The sequence below is a fragment of the Sceloporus occidentalis genome, unplaced genomic scaffold (genome assembly GCF_023333645.1).
Source record: "Sceloporus occidentalis isolate IW3139 unplaced genomic scaffold, rSceOcc1.0.p SCAF_6, whole genome shotgun sequence".
Classification (NCBI taxonomy): domain Eukaryota; kingdom Metazoa; phylum Chordata; class Lepidosauria; order Squamata; family Phrynosomatidae; genus Sceloporus; species Sceloporus occidentalis.
Genome location: NW_028316986.1, coordinates 58,875,453 through 58,895,403, shown reverse-complemented (window position 1 = coordinate 58,895,403; position 19,951 = coordinate 58,875,453). Strand labels below are relative to the sequence as shown.

At 41.1% G+C, this 19,951-nt stretch overlaps 2 protein-coding genes across 6 annotated transcripts in view; one reads left to right on the top strand and one right to left on the bottom strand.

The window, feature by feature from the left end:
• QPCT (glutaminyl-peptide cyclotransferase) overlaps positions 1 to 7,517 on the bottom strand; it is a 41,600-nt gene extending 34,083 nt beyond the window's left edge. Inside the window, exon 1 of the mRNA XM_089529787.1 lies at positions 6,805 to 7,517. The gene's annotated coding sequence lies outside the window, so the exon portion shown is untranslated. The remainder of the gene's footprint in view (positions 1 to 6,804) is intronic.
• Positions 7,518 to 7,994: 477 nt separating this feature from the next.
• PRKD3 (protein kinase D3) overlaps positions 7,995 to 19,951 on the top strand; it is an 85,946-nt gene continuing 73,989 nt past the window's right edge. Inside the window, exons 1-3 of one of the 5 annotated variants that reach the window (XM_089529769.1) lie at positions 7,995 to 8,077; positions 16,488 to 16,594; positions 16,795 to 17,804. In XM_089529769.1, the coding sequence (XP_089385895.1) occupies positions 17,514 to 17,804 (291 nt within the window). In that variant the 5' untranslated portion in view covers positions 7,995 to 8,077; positions 16,488 to 16,594; positions 16,795 to 17,513. Of the gene's footprint in view, positions 8,150 to 12,161; positions 12,288 to 16,487; positions 16,595 to 16,794; positions 17,805 to 19,951 lie in introns of those variants that run through there. The other 4 variants (XM_089529767.1, XM_089529768.1, XM_089529770.1 and 1 more) reach the window with 4 other exon arrangements.

Here is a 19,951-nt window from a genome sequence, read left to right as displayed (position 1 = left end):
CTTAGACTGAAGGATTGAGGATCCTTGCTACTTGTCAGATACTGTCTGGGTACTGTCTGGAGTCACTTTTATCAATTTCTGGTTAGCCAAATTTATGATAATGGTTAAACCAGACAGGTCAGATTAACATCAACACTCCATTTAAACATTTTCAAGTCTTGGAGTTCCAGAATATTTATATGGGAAGGAACAGACTCTTTTGGTACTATTTTAGTTTATTTATTATAAATATTCATACACACACACACACACACACACACACACACACGTTCCATTCAGGGAAAATCACAAACACAGCATTGTCTGGGTACTTCACTTTAGGCATATTCCATAATGTTATATGTACAGCATTATCATTCCACTATATTACATATAGGGCAGCTAATATTAAGTCATATAGGCACTTTGCAGACCGCGCAAAAGGGTGGTTTGCCGGCGCCCGTGTTTGCTGCACGAGGGAACTGCAGCGGACAAACCACGCGGTTCTCCAGTGCAGCAAGAAGAACCTGCAAAAAGCAGGTTCTTCTTGTGGCACCGTTGTGACGTTGCAAGGCGCCAATGGCGCCCTTGCAGCATCACAAGGGTGCCGAGACATGCAGACGTTAAGCGTCTGTCACGTCAAAATGGCGGCACTTATCTGTATAGGGCGCCACCATTTTGACGCCCTCATTATGTGCGAGGGGCAAGGCGCGTCAGGAAGCACTGCCCCTCATGCGTAACGATGGCACCCAATAGGGCCCATCCGGAATGCGCCATAGACATCACATCATATTCATCAGGACTTTCACAGGGACTTTATCTCTCTATTTAGCTCTTTAATAGGCTTGGCAATAAGTAATACATCTAAGAGCATCAGCTTTCCAAACCAGTTAGCATGTAATATTATTCTCTTTGGATCATCATAATCAGGTTCTTTCTAATCACATAGGCCTGTTACAGACTGCCAAAATAAAGCTGCTTTGGGTCTCTTTGGAGGCATGCTATTTAAATGATGCATGAGTCCTAAGAGTCCGGAGGTCACGCCAAAGCCACACTCCATTCCTAAGCACTGGAGTGCAGCTTTGGTGCAGCTTCCGGATTCTTCGGATGCATGCATCATTTAAACAGCATACCTCCAAAGAGACCTGAAGCAGCTTTATTTTGGCAGTCTGTAATAGGCCATAATTTTCCCTAGTGTCCACTAAGTCATTATACAGACACTTCCTAAAGGCTTTTACATATCCATAGTTGTGTCCCTCATATTCTTAGCCATTTCCCACTTAACCAGTTATCCATGACAATCTATCTGGTTGAGGGATTTTACAATTCTAACAGGCTTCTGTGTAACACAGGCATTCAAGAGTTAAACCTAAAACAATTCTTAAGCAACTCTTAACTGTTTCATCACATGTGAGCCTATATCTCCTAGCCTAGTGATTGCGAACCTTTTAGCGACCGAGTGCCCAAACTCAAAGGCGTTTCCGCACCGGGTGTTACCTGGTGTCAGGGGTGGGACTTCCAGGGGGGAATGGGATTTCTGGAAGGTGGGACTTCTGCCTTCTGGTGGTGGGGCTTCTGGGGCTGAACTTCCATGGAGATAGCTGAAGGCCTGGGAGGTCGGAGAGAAGAATATGATGTGATGTCTATAAGGCAGCTAAGGGCATGGGACAGTGGGGAGGGGGGGGGGACAGGAACAGGCACGTTGTTGTTCCTACTCTTCCCCTGCTCTCCCATTGCTCCACAAGCCCCCAACGACTTTGTGTGCCAGAGAGGGCACATGTGCCATAGGTTTGCCACCACGGTCCTAGCCTTATCAGCATTTTAGGATGGCATGTCAGGGTTTATCAGGAACTTTTATTGGGAAGGCTACATTGTTGCCTTCTCTTCCCTTAGTTGGAAGCTCTTTTATTCTCTCTTAACACCCTTACTTACTTATTCAATCAGAGGTTTACATCTCCTCTTTTTGTTTGGTACACTAGAGTTTACTGCACACCCGACATTTAGAATACACCTTACTACCTATCATTAGGTATCTCTTATCTACTAACTCATTGGATGATCTGAAGTCATTGTTTGAGGGTTTTGTTAAAATTTTTAAAGGAACACGTGGCATTCTCCCCAGACTTGAAATCTAAATAAGATTTCTTTCTTTCTTGTATTACAAGATAGAAAATGGGCAGAAACTGTTTCAGATCCTAGGCTCTATATTCTACCATCTATAGGTCTTACCAGGTTATCTGCCCTCATTTAATGATTTACAAACATTTGAATGGCATATACACAGGCTGAGGAGCTGGCAACTAAAATTGGTCTGGCCTGTAACACCATCCATCCATCCATCCATCCATCCATCCATCCATCCATCCTATATGGACATTACTGCCAAATTAGGCCAAGGGTTTTCTCCTTCCATAAAAACGAAATGGCTCTAAATACCAGGTTGCATAGCAATAAAAAAATCTGTATGCATTTTGTTGTTGTCCAAGCTGCACTGTTAGCTAAAGAAATTGCAGATGTCTGACCACAAATAGTATCCTAATTCACAATAGTTGCAGGAAATTCAAACTGGATAAATTCATCCAGGTGCACAACATGTGAGAAGAACATAGAACAACTCAGAGATGCAGACTAGTATAGTCAGCTATGTAAACCTGTACAAGTTTGCTTTTTGTATTTTGTGAATTCTGCAAATTACCATGTGGGGGACTCTCTATGGCGAGATTTATATGTCACACCGAACCAGAATTCTATTGAATTCCAGTTTTTATGAGACAAGGCATCATGGTGGCTCTTGCTGCCTGATGTTCCCATTTATAGCATCAGTAGCTAAACAAACCAAGTAGCTTTAGGCTGTAATTTATTCAGTGTAATTTGTTCAGTGGCAGCAGCCAGCTCTTGGGCTTGTCTATCCCTGACAAGACAGACAACCCTAAAATGGTGGTTCTCAAGTGGGGAGGTCCCATTGTTGAACATCAGCTTCCAGAACCTCTTATCACTTGCCAGGGTGGGTCTGGCTTCTGGGGGTTGGAGTACCATGACATCTGGAGCCTGATCAATTGAAAATTATAGACTCATAGAACCAAAGAGTTGGAAAAGACCACAAGGGCCATCCAGTCCAACTCCCTGCAATGCAGGAAGACACAATCAAAGCACCCCCAAGAGATGGCCATCCAGCCTCTGTTTAAAACCTCCAGAGAAGGAGACTCCATCACACTCATTGCTGTAGAACAACCCAGGGATTGTTTCTCGTTTCCTGGGGGAGAGATCAGTCCAGAAAGGTGGCTGTTCCTGTGTTTGGTCATGATGCTAAACAAAGTGTGTCCCAAAGCTCCATAGTATGCTTACTGGGATGGGGCTGGTGCATCTGCTGCTCTGGGATGGAGAAACTTCTCTCAATTTTACCAGTACTCCTTCCACAGCTACTCAGTGTTGAAGGGATATGGTGCAACACTGGAAAAGCTCTTGTTCAACTCAGAGTAGCTATGGGTAACAACAACAGTGTATGTGCTGCTCTTGGGGTCATGTTGTATCCACTGGCTTTCTGGACAGTGGGAGTCAATATGCTGGCTTGTTTACCATAAGCCAGGTTTCTGTGAATCCTGGCTTATAGTGATGTTCAAAGTAAGGTTTCATTACTTGCTGTGGGAACAGTAAAGGTTAGATATCCATTTAGATAAGTTAAATATCTTAACTTGAAAGATGATATAATCTTGCATAATTTTTATAATCATTACAATTGATTGGCTAATCAATATAATTTTTGAATTATTAAAATAAGAAATTAGTTAGGAAATCACTCCATCAATTACTTTAGGTAATCAGTGGCCTAAATCACAGGATTCTTGGAAGACTGTGCAGTGTGATCACGTGCATGAATCCTGCATTTTACAGTTACATCTGTGACTAAATAAAGATGATCAAATTAGAAGCTGCATTGAGATTTACTAGTGAAAACAAACTGTTCTGGTTTTGAAATATAGAATCAGCAGAGGACACAACAAAAGCTTCTCAGACAGATGTGGGTGTTATTGTACAGGCTATTAATAATCATTTTACCTAATCCACCCTCAGTTCTAATCTATGAAAAAGCAGCTAGTATGGTTTAGGATGACAAATTAAAGAACATTGAATCTATTGGATGTTACATAGCTAAGCTTTACAAAGAAGCTTAATTGTTGCCCGAAAATGGTTCTGGTAATACCCAATATCCATCTGTTCTTGTTCATAAATTGATATACAGCTAGGAGGGGCTAGAAAATATTCTCCATATACAGAAGAGCTTGGCTCATTCAAAGAGACTCTAACACTGCCTTTAAAACTGTTTATATCACCGAACCTGATGATATTCCAAATGCTGGTGTGTGGGAGTCAAAAAAAAGAGGCCAAGATTATTCTGAACTATTTAGCACACCATTTTAGCAGCAGATTATCTATTCATTGAACATTCATCATTAACATAATACTCTGAGGTATTAACTTTTCAAATGTGCCAACCGACAAGTCACTATTCATTTTATATCAAGATTTCACCTCACTGATAATTCCCAAGTAAATCATTTTGCTGTACCATTGGCACTTTGCTCTGTAACATTTCATATCCAGAAAAGGAAAGGAATAAAGATTTTTGTTGTTGCTTTCTACCTCATTTCACCACTGAAAGTCAGGGTAGTACTGCTGTTTGTTTTTCACAAACAACCATCACACTCTTGTTTTTGGTTACACAACTTTATATCAAAAATTTGAACATAATGTCTCTAAAGCAAAGCTAAAGACTTAACTGATAGTGGATGGAAAACTCTAGCTCAGTGGCTTTTAAAAATGATGATTTATATACTTCTGGTATTTCACTCTTAAACATTTTTGTCAATGATTTAGATGATGGGTCAGAGGGAATCATTATCTAGTTTGTGAATGATACAAAACTAGGAGGGGTGAATAACACACTGCAAGATAGGAACTTAATTCAAAAGGACTTGATAACTAGAAAATTGGGAGAATTTGGGGGATATAGCCATGTCAGTCTGTAGAATCAGTATGCAGAGAGATCTTGCAGCTCCTTTGAGACAAACTAAAGAAAGAAATTGGCAGCATGAGCTTTCCTAGACTTAAATCTAATTCCTCAGATGCACTGTTTGTCCAAATGCATCTGAGGAAAGTAGACTTAAGTCTACGAAAGCTCATGCTGCCAACTTCTTTCTTTAGTTAGTCTCAAAGGTGCTACAAGATCTCTCTGCATAGAAAATTGGGGTGAAACTAATACAATGAAATTCAACAAAGACAAGTGTAAAATTCTACTTTTAGGCCATACACATGCACAAAATCCCCCAAATGCACAGATTGGGATGTGATGAATCCTCTCTCCAAGGTGGCCCTCAAGTTCCAACCCCTTGGGATCCTGTCACTTGCTTTGCCCCCTTTCCTTTCAAGATCCATACTGGTTGTTGTACCTTAATTTAATGCTAGTGACAGGATAGCAGCATCCTCTGCCACATCTGAGGGTAGCAAGTTGAGAGGGTGCAGCACAGGACACTGATATAGCTAAAGATCTCTTATAACTTGGCTCAGTCGTTAACTGAAATGGAGGCTGGAGTCAAAAATAGAAGATGACAAAGACTTGGAAGGGTCTTTGAAGGAACTAGGCAAGATCCTGAAATACATAGTTTGGGCCCAGGCTACCTGCAGGATTGTCTCTTCCCATATAATCTGCCCCATATATTTAGGTCCTCCGGCTGGACATTTACTCTAGTCAGCCAGAGGACTTTTTCTTCAACCGCCCTTAGATAGTGGAGCGACCTGCCAGAAGAGATTTGACAGCTGAATATGCTGTCTGAATTTAAAAGAGCATTGAAGACGAGTTTCTTTCAGGAGGCTTATTGAGATGATTTTTAAATTGTGAATTTTAAGTGACGAATTTTAGATATAGATTGTTTTAATATGTGTACATCTTATTTGTCCTTTTAAATTTATGTTTGTTTTAACTGATAGTGTTTGTCTGTAGTTCCCTGCCTCAATCCATGGGGAGAGGCAGGTAAAAAATAAATATTATTATTATATCTTTGAGCACTTAAGTTAGAATTGTCCATGTCATAGTGTTTCTAATTTCTATGTGTAGTTGGGATAGCTGGGCAGTGAGGAAAGCAGACAGGAAGAAAAACCAGCTCCTTTCAAATGTAGTGCTTGTTGAGAGCTCTAAGAATACCATGGACTATTAAAAAGACAAACGAATGGGTCTTAGAGCAAATCAAGCCTGAATTCTCATTCGAAGCAAAGATGACTAAACTGAGGCTGTGTAGAGAGATCTTGTAGCAGTATGAGCTTTCGAAGACTACAGCCTACTTCCTCAGATTCATTTAGTGGAATAATAATCTGAGGAAGTAGACTTTAGTCTATGAAAGCTCATGCTGCCAACTTCTTCCAGTGAGTCTCAAAGGTGCTACAAGATCTCTCTACAGACTGATTCTACATGGCAATATCTTTGAATTCTAAACTGAGGCTATTGTACTTTGAACATATAATGAGATGGAAAAGATGATAATGCTTGATAAAGTTATCCATTATCATTGGAAAAGATGTTAGTGCTTGATAAAGTGGAAGGCAGTAGAAAAAGAGGAAAACCAAACTGCAGTTGGATTGGCTCAGTCAAGGAAGTGACTGCCCTGAGTTTGCAAGACCTGAGCAGGCTGGGTGAGCAGATGTCCTCATTTTTCCAGCACATTTCAAAATGTTCTCCCTTTGGAGCATGACCAAGAAGCATGAATTTACATTTGTACGAGTGTTTTTAGCTTTTATTTGGCGATGTCCTACCTTTTTTCCCGCACGTCCTACCTTTTGTGGTGCCTTGTCCTCCTTTGCAGCTATGAAATCTGGTCACCCTGTGAGCAGGGCAGGTGCTGACCGTGACGCTTGGAGGTGTCCTCCATAGGGGCTCTCAAATCTAAGTTGACCTGGTGGCACAGAAGGACACAACAAATCACAGCCCCCGTGGCAGACAACAACCATGCTCTCCCAAAGGGATGAATGCAGCGCCTGTTGTCTCAAGAGGAGAGGCCCTGCAGTTCAGTCACACTTTTTACTCAGGAATGTAGTAAGAGCTCAGGAATCAGGAAGCTTTCCCAACAGTCTTTTTAAATACTGGGTTTAATGCAGTGTATGTAGTCAGTATGGATAGTGGTTTGAGCGTTGTTCTACAACTCTGGAGACCTGATTTCGATTCCCGGCTCGGCCATGGAAACCCACTATGTAACCTTGTGCAAGTCACACTCTCTCAGCCTCAGGGGAAGGCAATGGCCAACCTCCTCTGAAGAAACCTTGCCAAGAAAACCCTATGACAGGTCCTCTTTCATAAATCAGAAACAGCTTGAAGGCACACAACCACAACAACAACAGTGAGGAAATGTGGTCCTCCAGATATTGCTGGACTACAATTCCCAGCACTTTTTCCCCAATGATTTAAAGTGTTTTTGTTTGCTTTATATAACAACAACACAAATCAATACATAACTCTTGGTGGTCTATATGTACACTTCATAGGATGCATCCACACTGGAGGGATAACCCGGTTTGGCAACGCTTTAACTCTTTGTCTGACTCCTTGCTATGGAATTCTGGGAGTTGGAGTTTGTTGTGGGGCCCAGAGCGGAGCAAAGCTCCGCTCTGGGCCCCACAACAAACTCCAACTCCCAGAATTCCATAGCCTTGATCCAGAAAGAGTTAAAGCGATACCAAACCGGGTTATCCCTGCAGTGTGGATGCAGCCAATTGGCCTCTGGCTGTTTACTATGCCATCCTCCCGCCTTCCCCCCTCCATCCCTCTCTTCTTCCCTCCTCGCGCCAGACGAGGCTCCACTAAACCCCAACCGCCACGGGCACAAGAACTAACGGAAAACTCTGAGGCGGCGCGCAGTGCGCCTGCGCGAACCTCGGCCCCCGCTACGGCCCCCCGGGGCTTGTAGTCCTCGCTCTGATTGCTTCCCAGCGGAAGGAGGGGTGGGCAGACTCCACTTCCCAGCATGCCTCTCACATTCCTCTCCCCCCTCAGGAACCCTCCGCGCTGTGTCCCATCTCGGGCGGCTTCAGTCCTTTCGGGGCTGCGCTGCGAGTGAGTGAGTGAGAGGGAGCGGCGCTCCTCTGGGAAGAAGGGGCTCCGGAGGAGGAGGAGGAGCGCGGGAGAGTGAGTGGGAGTCGCGGGGGCGGCCGGGGGAAGGCAGCGAGGGAGGGACCCGACGTGGAAAGTTACTTCGGTCCCGGAGGAGGAGGAGGAGGAGGAGGAGGCCAAACCTATCCCCCTTTTTCCATTGGAAGAGGCACCTTTTCTTAACCCCGAATCCTTCCTCTTCCTCGAAATGACTTCTTTTCTGGCTCTGGGCCCCGCAACAAACCCCCCCAACTCCCAGAGTTCCATAGCCCCGAGCCAGACGGAGAGTTAAAGCGATGCCAAACCGGGTTATCTCTCTCTCTCTCGCTTTTTCGGCCACAAAAGCCCTCAGATGTTTGTGATTTATATCTTTATTATTATTATTATTATTATTATTATTATTTAGAGTAATTTCCATCCTATTCTCAGATGCTTGTGATCTATATATTTATCACCCTCATTATTATTATTTCTGTGCTGCTCTTTCAGCCACAAAAGCCCTCAGATGTTTGTGATTTCTATGCTGAGATTTATTTGTTGAGAGTGACTTCCATTCCATCTCACCCTTTCAGAGCAGTTTTCAGATTTGCTACTTCGACACCTCCCTGGTTTATCCTCAGCCTTCGCTCTTCAAGGCCTTGGGAGGTTGTTGGTCTGCATAAAGAAAACACACACAAAGTTGCTAAATGACAAAATGGGATCCTGAGGCAGCCGGAGTCTGCTAGGCTCCAGTCTGTGGGGCTGCGCAGCAGAGGAGGAGCGATAGAGAGAGGAGCATAGGCTGAAGTAGTGCATCAGTTGCAGGGATGCTTTTCGACTCCTGCCTGCCTGCCTGCCTCCCTCCCACAAACCTTGTGAAGCCAAGGCAGTTCCAAGTGATGATGCTGAGAGCCTGGCTTTACTTGAGGCTGGTGCAGAGAGTCCTAGTTTTGAGTCTACGGATGTTGTTGGGCGACGCTTCTCACAACCCCTGACCATCGACCCTGCTGTGCGGTGCTTCAGGGATTTAAAGCCCAATGACATTTGGAGACTGGGTTTGGGAAACGCTGGGCCAGTGATGAACTCTGATAAAGAGAGCAGGAGAGTACAGCAGGTTGCCTTCTCCTGCTTTATTTCTTTTTAGCCCGTCCTTTGCAAGGGATTGAGGTTCTTTTGAAAGTCATTTCCGAGCTTTGATTTGAAGTTCATCACCCACCTGGTGATTAGCAAAGAGTGACGCTTTGGCCTGCACAGAATACAGCAAGTGACCCGTGTTCCAGGGAGTTTCAGAAGGCCAAGCCAAGGCTGCAGCCCTGGGCACATTGGATGCCCCCAGCCCTGCAAGTAAAGATTCCTTCTGTTGCTTCAACACAGGCCCTTGTTTATTAACAGTGCTTTCTTGAGCAAACTCTTTTCCTGTAGTTGCTGCAGGACTAAACCAGAGATCAGGATATTGTGCAGACACATCTTTAAGTCTGACTATTAAGGAAAACTTAGATAAACCAAACATTTTGACAAAGAAATTAGCCTTGTTAGTTATGGGGGGAGTAGATGTTGCCAGACTTTTTCCTTCCCTGTGTAGATTTGCCTCTCTGCGGCCAAAGACAGTCCTTGCCACTCTTTCTTGTTGAGGGTGCCTTGTTCTCACAGCGACCAAGGAAGTACCTCACTTTCATATTTTGCAGAGAAGGTGGCATAGAGTTTGCCACTTGGACATTATGAGGCCCTGGCAGCAGCAGCCAGACAACCTTCTGACCTTACAGCTTTAGAGAGGATGCTACACAACTACAGGGGAAAGAGCTGTTCATATATTTCTGATATTGATTGGAAAGAAGGTTCAGATTCATCAGGTACACCAGAACATAGAAAGTGAAAAGACAGAAGTCTGCTTGTACTTCTTGAACAGACAGGATAGGAAAAGCTGTGGACAAAACTTCACAGACTGGGTGGTGAAAGAGATAAGGATTTGAACTGTACTGGTTATGTAAGGCTTTGATAGTTTTGACTTTGAAATGGATTCTTTCCACTGTCGCTGTTTATCTATCAGTGACTGATTTCCTTTAAAAGAGGAGTTACTAGAAATGATTGCAAAAGATAACTCATGAGTTAAAATGCCTTTAATCCTGAATGAGTCAATTGTGGATGCTATTATGACTTGAAAGTGGAAGAGAGCTCTTTCTAAGTTGAAAGTATGAGCTGATCGGTGTGATTACTTTCACATTCCACACATGGAAAATTTGAAAATAAGGCTGAGAGCAGCACTGAAATCCTCACTGAGAGAGAGAGAGAGAGAGAGTAAACCATGGGAAGAGGTATGCAAACTTTGCATGTAGATTCTTGACCTGATTTCTAGCAAATTCTCTTGGCTAGACTGTCTTATCTCTTCTTGTCTAATTTTGTCCTATTTTGGCCCTTACTTCTGGATTTCCTTTCTGAAAATATTAACTGAGGCTTAATCTGCCATGCTGAGGAGCAACTAGTTTTGGGGAAATTCGTGAGCCAATCTGGAATAATCACCTTAAATAATACATTGAGTTTTAGCTTTCTTTGTCCATTCAGATATCCACGGCTACGACCCTTTGTATGAGAAGTGGCAATGATGGCAAAATACATAGTTAAATTTATAAACTATATTCCACTTCGTTTGTATTTACCACAAAAAACCCACCAGTGATCTATCCTTTCTCACTTAGATTCTTGCAGCTTCTTCCTCTCCCGCTAGCTCTTTATGCTTCATTCAGCTCAGAATGTCTCTCCTCAAACTGTGTTTTTTTCTTCTTGTTATGTGTTTTTTTTCTTTTATATTCCTATTTGTTTGGAATACATGCTTGCTGTGTAAAGTCTGTCATGTTTTAGTTCTTTGTTGTAGCAGCATGTTGTAGTTAATGCAGGGAAGGTGAAATAATTGTAATTTTCCCCTTTGCTTTTGGATTTACTGGAGTTTTAACAGGAACTTTGACAAATAAGTTCCTCTAATAACTACTTTATTCAGATTATTTTTGCTAAGGAATACAGGTACATCATATTTTAGCAGCCGTCAAAAGTCAAGTGCCAGTGTGATCTATTGGTTAGCATATTGTACTGTGCCTTGGAAAATCCAGCCTCGAGTTTCACTTGAGCCATCAAAATCACTGAATAAACTGAGAGTTATGTACATTTTGAAGAAAAGATGGGCTATAAACATAATTACAAATCATAAATACAGTTGTATTGATGAGGGAAATGTTTCAGAAAATCTAAATGATTTTTGACACTTTTTAAGTTTTGTAACTTTATTACTTAAACTTAATCCATTGAATAGAATCTTGTTTTAATACTGGGCTCTATTCAGACTTATAAAGGACTAATTGAAATCAGTGAGACATACAGAAGTGCCCCCCCCCCCCCCCCGATTTCAGTGGTTCTCCGTTGGGACTTAGTCAGGATATAAACCACTGTAACTATATACAGTAGTAACTATTAGATCAGTAAATAGAACTTGACCTAGCTGCATTTTTCCCTGTTCAAATCAGTGATACTATTCCTGAAAAGATACTGCTGTGAAAAAATCATGTAAAGTAATATGTGCTTGATTTGCCTTCATGTCCTAGATTAGAAGAATCTGCTTTATCTGAAGCATCTGAATATATTGTTTTGTTAACTGCCCTTGAGTCGGTCCCCACGCATGATAACCCTGTGGATTAGACATCTCCGAGACCCCTGTCATCCATTGCTCTGCTTAGGCCTTTCAAATTCATGCTTGTGACCTGTCTGATTGAGTCTATCCATCTGGTACACAGTCTTCCTCTCTTTCTGTTACCTTCTACCTTTCCTAGCATTATTGTCTTTTTAGTGAATCATTCCTTCTTATGGTGTAGCCAAAGTACGATAGCCTCATTTTTGTCATCTTGGCTTTCAGGGAGGGTTTAGGATTGGTCTGTTTCAGAACCTAATTCCATGGCATCCTTAACACTCTTCCCTAGCACCACATCTCAGCTGATTTGATTTTCTTTCTGTTCCCCCCCCCCCCATTGTTTGGGTATCTCACATCTGTACATGGTGATGTGGAATATAATGGCTTGGATGATTCTACATTTAGTGTCCAGTTGTATATCTTTAGGTTCTTGTCTAGATCTTTCATGACTGCCCTTCCCATTCCTAGCCTCCTCCGTTTTTCTTGACTGCAGCCTCCATTGTGATGGATGATTGATCCAAGGTAAGGGAAGTCTTGAACTATTTCAGTTTCTTCTAGGTTGAATTTATGTAGATCCTCTGGTCATTATTTTTGTTTTCTTTATGTTCAGCAGCAAACCTACCTTTGTACTTTCTTCCTTGACCTTCCTTAGCAATTGTTCCAAGAGTATGATGTTTTCTGCTAGTAGTATGGTGTCATCCACAGATTGTTGATGCTCTTTCCTCCTATTTTCTCTCCTCCTGAGTCTAAGCTTGCTCTTTGTTTGATCTTTTCTGCGTGCATGTTGAATAAGTAAGCTGATAGAATATATGCTTGCCTGACCTCTTTGCCAATTGGGAACCAGTTTGTTTCTCCATACTCTGTTCTAACAGTAGCCTCTTGTCCTAAGTACAAGTTTCTCATCAGGACTATTAAATATAGTGGCATTCCCATGTCTTTAAGAGCCTTTCATAGCTTTTTGTGATCAGTGTGGTCAAAGGCTTTGCTATAGTCTGTAAAGCACATACTGTACTGATTTTTTCAGGAGTAGGAATCTGAATACAGTTTTACATTCCTTTTTTAGAGAGCAGGTATGTACAGCTCTGTAAATAAAATGGTTGGTGACCTTACAGCACAAATGAATGCACTAAGTGTAAATTGGATTGAGTTCAGTGTCACTTACTACCCAAGAAATTTGTATAGGATTGCAATATTGGTATTGCATTGAGAATTGGAAAGGTAAATTATGGCCAGGATGTAGACCTGTGGGAGTAATTGCTGCATTTCCCATGTTTCACTATGCTTCAGGTTGTATCTTCCAAAAAGTTCTTTCCAAGGTTGGGGACCCCGGATCAGCATTTGCCTCTCCTTCCAGTACAAATAGAAGTACAGTCACCCCTCCAAGTCTGTGGACTTGAAAGCCATGGATTTGAAAATCCAGGGAGGGGCGACCGTCATTATACTTATTGAGGCATGCGCCCCATTCAAGCTTATGAGGCTTGAATATGCACAAGATCTGGAACTTGTGGGGGGGGGTCTAGAACAGATCCTCCGCAAATTCCAAGGGGTGACTGTTCTTTCTACTCATACAAGGGATGGGAGCTCAAACCTATTCCCTGTGTTTATGCAGTTTCCACAGTTAGATGTTGAATAATGCTTACTTTTCTCAAATACTGTTACAGTCTCTCTCTCTTTTTAAAAATATTTTTATTAGCACACAAACTGTTTTATATAAATATAAAACATACAAAACACAAAAAGGATAAAGAAAGAAAAAACTAACAGGAGAAAGGAAAATACAAATAATGATTTCCTTCCCCAAAGCACTTGGCTATACATGAAACTATCGTTTAACCTCCTCCTAATGATGATATAAATATCCTTCTACTTCTAATGAATTTCAAATATTATTCAAACCCACATGTTGAAAGAGAGCCCAATTTTTCTTTTAAAAATGTAATAAATCCTATTCTTGAGATGGCCCAGTGGAGCAACCCCCCACAATTGGGTTTATCCCCACATGTGATTCTGACCGGGCGGGAGCCCAAGTCCTTTTCAGTTACTACTATTAAGACCTCCCCCCTTCTCCATCAGTTTTTTATTTCCTGCCCAGTCCACCTGTCATGGCTAGCCCTTCTCTTGTTAAGTCAGGGGTAGGAATTAGAATTTTAAAGTAAAATAGGATTAGATGATGGAGAAAAAGGTTGAAGAGGAGAGGAAAGAGATGAGTTTATTTAAAAAAATCAGTTGAGACAAAAGGCAAAGAGAATGCATTCCATCGGATGGCCAAGCAGCTGACTGGGGGACAGGATAAACTGAAAAATATTGCTACCTAGATGACTGCTGCCCAGCAAGTCTCTGAGGATGAGCAAAGGGAGGAACTGAGGAAAGTTTTCCAAATTTTTAGTGAAAGTGAATCAGAACGATTTAAAAAGCAAGTACATCATAAAAACGGGTGAAGTCAAGCAGAAGCTTTAAGGCTCAGGAGACGCAGAAGGCTAAGAAGGAAATTGAACGGGGTGTTAAAACCAGTGTACATGCTTAATCCAAGAAAAATGGCGCAGTGGTGGCAAGGATTTGAAGGCGAGGGCGGAGCTGTGTTAGCTCCGCAGTAAGGGCATGCCTGGCTTTACCAGCATCACCATCAAGATGTGTGCTATGAAAATCCGAACATGAAAGGGTTTCCTCAAGAAATCACTGTGGTTTACTCACCAGTACTCATTAAGTTTAATTAACCAGTCTTCCTGAGTTGGTATCACAGAGTCCTTCAGTTTCTGAGCATATACAGATCTCGTAGCTGTAACCATGACAAAGGATTCTGAAGGCCTGTGGGAAAGAGACAGTTGAAGGAGGAAGATGGGTGAGTGCTCACCCCGCAAAGCTCCTCTGCCACTCGGCTTTCTCCTGGGAAAGAGCTGGGTGGAGGAGGATATTTGCCCCTCAAGGCTCCTCTGTCACTCAGCTTTCTCCCAGGAAAGACCCTAGAGGAGGAGGAGGAGAAGGAGGAAGGGTGAAACTTTGCCCCTCAAGACTCCTCCACTACTTGGCTTCTCCTAGGAAAGAGCTGGATGGCAGAGAAGGAGGATGGAATTACAGTAATATTAATATTATTAATTAATTAATTGCTTAATTAAAACTTATCTGTGGCCCAGAGAAGTTTAGCCTATTTTAATTCTGGCCCCTACCTACTGTCAAGTGTACAGGTCTGTCATACAGTATGTCTCTTCCGAGAAGACTAAACTCACTGTGCAGTCTTTTAAATGTCAAATTGAGAGAATGCTCCCCAGACAACAACTTGAACTGGTTCTCTTTTCTTATAAGAACAACTGCTTTGGTTTTTGTTATGAAACTTCGCTTTTCTTCTACAATGGGGATGTGCAACTTGATGGACCTCAAGTCCCGTCACGCACATGTTGCTGGACTAACTCCCCATCAATCTTTTTCATGAGTTTTAATCCTAGTACACCTAGAGGGCTACAACTTGCCCACTTTGTTCTATAAACTACAACTCAATCATTTTTGAATTTCAGTTAATAGTTCTTCTAATGAAAACTCATTTGGTATGTTTGCATGGCAGAAATTATATAGTCATTCTTTAAAAAAACAAGCTAAAATACTGATTTTAGGCAGTGGTGAAATTCATGAAACAGTGCAGTACAAAAAAGTTACTTTTCAAAAGTAAGAGTTAAAATAATTGAAGAACAAATACATGGTCTCCTCTAAGGGGGAGAAACATGTGTAGTATATTTCTTAATGGTACAAAAATGTAGAGTGTGTTATATTCTTTTACAAGATTGCTGCAAATTTCTGAAACTGTTTTCTTGTGGAGGAAGGGAAGAAACAAAATAGAATAAAGCAATTAGGCTTAAAATGTGCTGTGGACCCTCTGTTTAGTAATCACTGCAGAAACATAATAACTAGTGAGGTAGAATAGGGATTGGGGATGGTTTAGGCAGTGTAGCACAAATTGCACATTGACACATACAATGGTTATGTACTAGAGAAAGATAGATTTCCCTTGTTGTTTCAGTTTAGGGCACATATGTACACATGACATCTGTGGTCATTCCACCTTGATTCCCTTCACATCTAGATTGCAAAAAGGGAGGTGTGTGCATATGTGCAGAAAAGGGATCATATTTTAGATAATGTGGGAGAACTAAATTCTTCTTTTCCCAGAAACTGTGCAAAATGTTGAACTTGGAAGCCCTGGGTACTCATATGGATAGGTGCAAATGTATGATTGAGAAACTCCCAAAATGACTTAGAAACTCTTAATGTATAATGTTGCAACTGTTGATGAAAATTTTCAGTCAACATTTTTTGTACCCAGTTTCTCTAGTTGAAGGGATTCCAGAGAAATCTAACATGTACATGGGGAAATGAAACAATTGATGTATAACTTCCGAGCTGATCTATACAAATGAAAAGCTGGATAGTTGTTTTTTGGTTTGAGCATGTTTGTGGATGGATGCCTACATAATGTTGAAATTGTGAATATGTTTTAGTTCTCAAGAGATTATTTTATTTTTGTGTGTTGGTCTGATTAATTTCAAAATATTTCACAATATTTACGTTTCCCCATATAAATGATAAATAAAATAAATAAAACTTTTATTTGTATCCCGCTTTTCTGTGACAAGACAATCAAAGCGGCATTGAAATATCTACATGGTAAAATTGACAGCTGTCATTTTGTTTTGAGAATAACTTTTTTTTGTTTCTACTTATTCTGACTTCTAGGAGCTACTTATGTTCTCAGGAAGAGGTGTGTTTATATCACCTGATACTTCATCTTTTTACATAGACAACCCAGAGACTGAGCTAGGGAATTGAGACATGTTAAGCAGGTACTATTGAACTATGATTTCTCCCTAAAAGATGTGAAAATAAAACGGAATACTGTATATTGCATCTAAAAATGAAAAGAGAAATAGATGTGACATGAGCATTTTGAATCTACTATCATTTCTGTTTTAAATGAGACTGTGGTGTTATATAATATTCCTAGTATATATGAAATAATGTGGTTTTTTTCTCCTTCCATTAGGCAATACATAACAGTTCAAAATGCTGCAGATTACCACCGTGAATCCAGCGTTTCTGTTCACTGTACTTGTATTCATAAAGGTTATGTTCCTTCCTTTCGTAAGATGAACATCTTCCAAATATGAACACACGGAGATCGTTGAGGGTAACCTTATTTTTTAATCTCCATTGAATGAAACAGGAATTTCTGAAAACGAATTCCTTCAAGACTGGACTTGTGAACTAGGATATTACCCACATTTTTTTTCAAACTGTCATAACGAATAACAGTGTGCATGCTGTTGACTTGTATGCAGTACGTATAAGTATGACATTTGTTAGGTTTCCTACCCTAAATGAATTTTAAAGTTGTCTCAGGAGTAGTGACATGAAGAGCCTGTGTGAAATAACACTGCCTATTTCTGTTTCTGAAGAGAACAATTTCATAATGATGTAAGCCTCTCCCAACATCTGGATGTGGTGCTGAAGGCAAAGCATTTTGATCAGCTGACGTGAAGCAGTGCAAAGAGGACCTTTCATTAAAATAACTTCTGGCCAAAATAATCTTAAATATCAGCATGCGCAGAATGAAAAAGAAAATGAATATGGCTTAGACAAGAGGACATTTCCATGAACCATAAAAAGGAAGTGTGAAATTATACTTGCTACATTACAGGGTAGAGGGGAAAAACACATTTTCTTGACTATTGGACAGGTCTTGAAGGATTTAAATTAAGTCAGATGTCATCAAACGAATCTTCTCCTCCATCTTTACAAAAGTTTTCCCCATCTGTGTCTCATGCTGCTGCTCCACCTGCCCCTTCTTTATCTTCAAGTCCACAATCTGGGCTCTCAGGACGGTTGTCCAATGGCAGCTTCAGCATACAAAGCCTCACCAACTCCAGGAGCTCTGTGCATGGAATCTCCTTCTTGCTGCAGATTGGTCTCACTCGTGAGACAGTTACCATGGATACTCAAGAACTTTCCCTTTCTGTTGTCAAAGACCTGGTGTGCTCTGTAGTTTATCAAAAGGTACAGTACAACATACAATATTATTGGTTTTAGTCTTATTTATATAATCACTAGTTCTATGCAATTTTCACATCAGTGTTAATGAGCATGCAAAGGGTGGAGCAGAATGAGGATATGTGTGATAGTTCCACTTGCCATCCTTGTTGTCTTCTGGATGTTGAGGATTAATTTATGCAGTGGGGGTCTGCATAGATAGAAAAGATTCCCTGCTGCAAGAGTTCATCTGCAACAGGCTGGAGGCTGAAGAGCAGTAGTGTCCTTTTCTTCACCCTTGAAGGTTTATTAAAACATATGGCAAACACCTGAATAAGGTTTGTGTGAACCAGAAATGTCTGAATAGTTCAGTCCTCCACATGTCTGTTCAAGTCCCCCTAAACTCAGTGGAATTTATTCCCTGGTAAGTGGGCATAAGATTTCAGCCTAATGTTCAGCTTCAGATCATAGTGCTTGGTTGTATCATTTATGGAATTGTTTAGGGAAAAACTGGACCATCTCTGTCAGCAATCACATTGGGAGGAAAAAAATGAACATCTCAACATTTCCATCATTTTGGTATGATTATCTCACATATACCTTGAATGTTACTGGTAATCTTTTTTACACAGTTAAAAGACTACATATACTGTGTGATTTTTAAATAAATATTTGTTAATGTCTTCATGCTGCCCTTCTTTCAAGAACCTAAGAGTATTGCATTAGCATCAGAGCAATCCTGGATGACAGGCTTGGTTGAGGTACTAGGACTGCTATATTTCTAATACTTCTGCTTTCTGGGATTTTATCTGCAGAATGATCAGGAGTGGGTCCCAGGTATCAGCATTCCATCACTCAACCCTTTCCCTTCACTGTGGAGTGAAACAAATTTCCTGGATCATGAAGTCCTGAATTATCCCTATTGTGATGGGAGCAGAAAAAAGGTTCGTGAACCTAAGGTTCACGCTCTCTGTCTGGCTAAGTACAGTTTAAAAGGGCAAAGGGTAGTGACATGCCAAAAGCCAGACACAGAAAGTTTCATAGCCAAGTGGGTATTTAAATGAGGTTTCCACACCTGAACTTGGCCCTTGAATGTTTGTGTTATACTAGCTTTCTTGGATAAGATGTAAAGTACTGTATCTTGCCATTCACTGGGTTTCCCAATGCTACAATTAATCAAGGATGGGACTTCTGGGAAACTGTGGAATGAAAATACAACAAAGATGTCTGATACTTTTGATCCCCTGTATTCTGACATTAGAAGGCTTGGACCTCCTTTCTGTTAAGAATGAGGTTCTGTAGGTTTGGCACATCTTGTGATAAGGAGCCAATACTCATGCTTACCAAGATGGGGCTTTTGCATTGCATTAGAATACTTGCTAGTAAGATTTAAATTGAATCCCAAGACATGATCTCAGATAAACTCAGTTTCTTTCATGATAAAAAATACATTATCAGATCCAGCTTTTAAAAATATAATGGGGGAATAAAGGAAATAAAATGGAAGTAGTACATTCACCCCACCTTTTTCACAGGGGATCCATTCCAGACCACCACCACCACCACCACCACCACCACCCCCAGTGAAAAAGAAAAAACGTGCATATTCAAGCCCTTTTGGCTTGAATGGAGGTGCACTTCTGTGGGGGAATGCAGCCGTGCGCTGTGGGGGCGTGCCCTATTTTAACTCCCTCTGTTCGCCCCCCGCAGATAATTGGGGTGTATGGATCCAAAGTCTGCAAGAATGGAGGGAGGACTGTACATTGATAAACTGGCTTAGTTTTATAGTTATCCTGTTCCTTTCTGAATTGTTTTCTTTATGTGTAGCCTTGTTAAATCTGGTATTTACTTGTCTCATTTTTCATTGGGGATTTTAAAAAGTTTTTAAGTGACACTGGATTTTAAGAAACACATCCCTTTCATATTTTTCTTGGCACATCACACTTTTGACAGATAATAGTTTCTTTTTTGTCAGTTTGGCAGCTTGCATAAGCATTTTTGTTGTTCATTTCCATATTTGGACAACTTTCTTAATTTTGGTTGGGGACAAATCCTAGTAATCTTGTTCTAGGTTAATGCTTCATGTTTTCTCTGTTAGAGCTATTGCATGTGCGTGTAAAATATATATTTGGTAGCTGGTGCCCATTGATAGGGTACAAGCATTGTACAGGGAG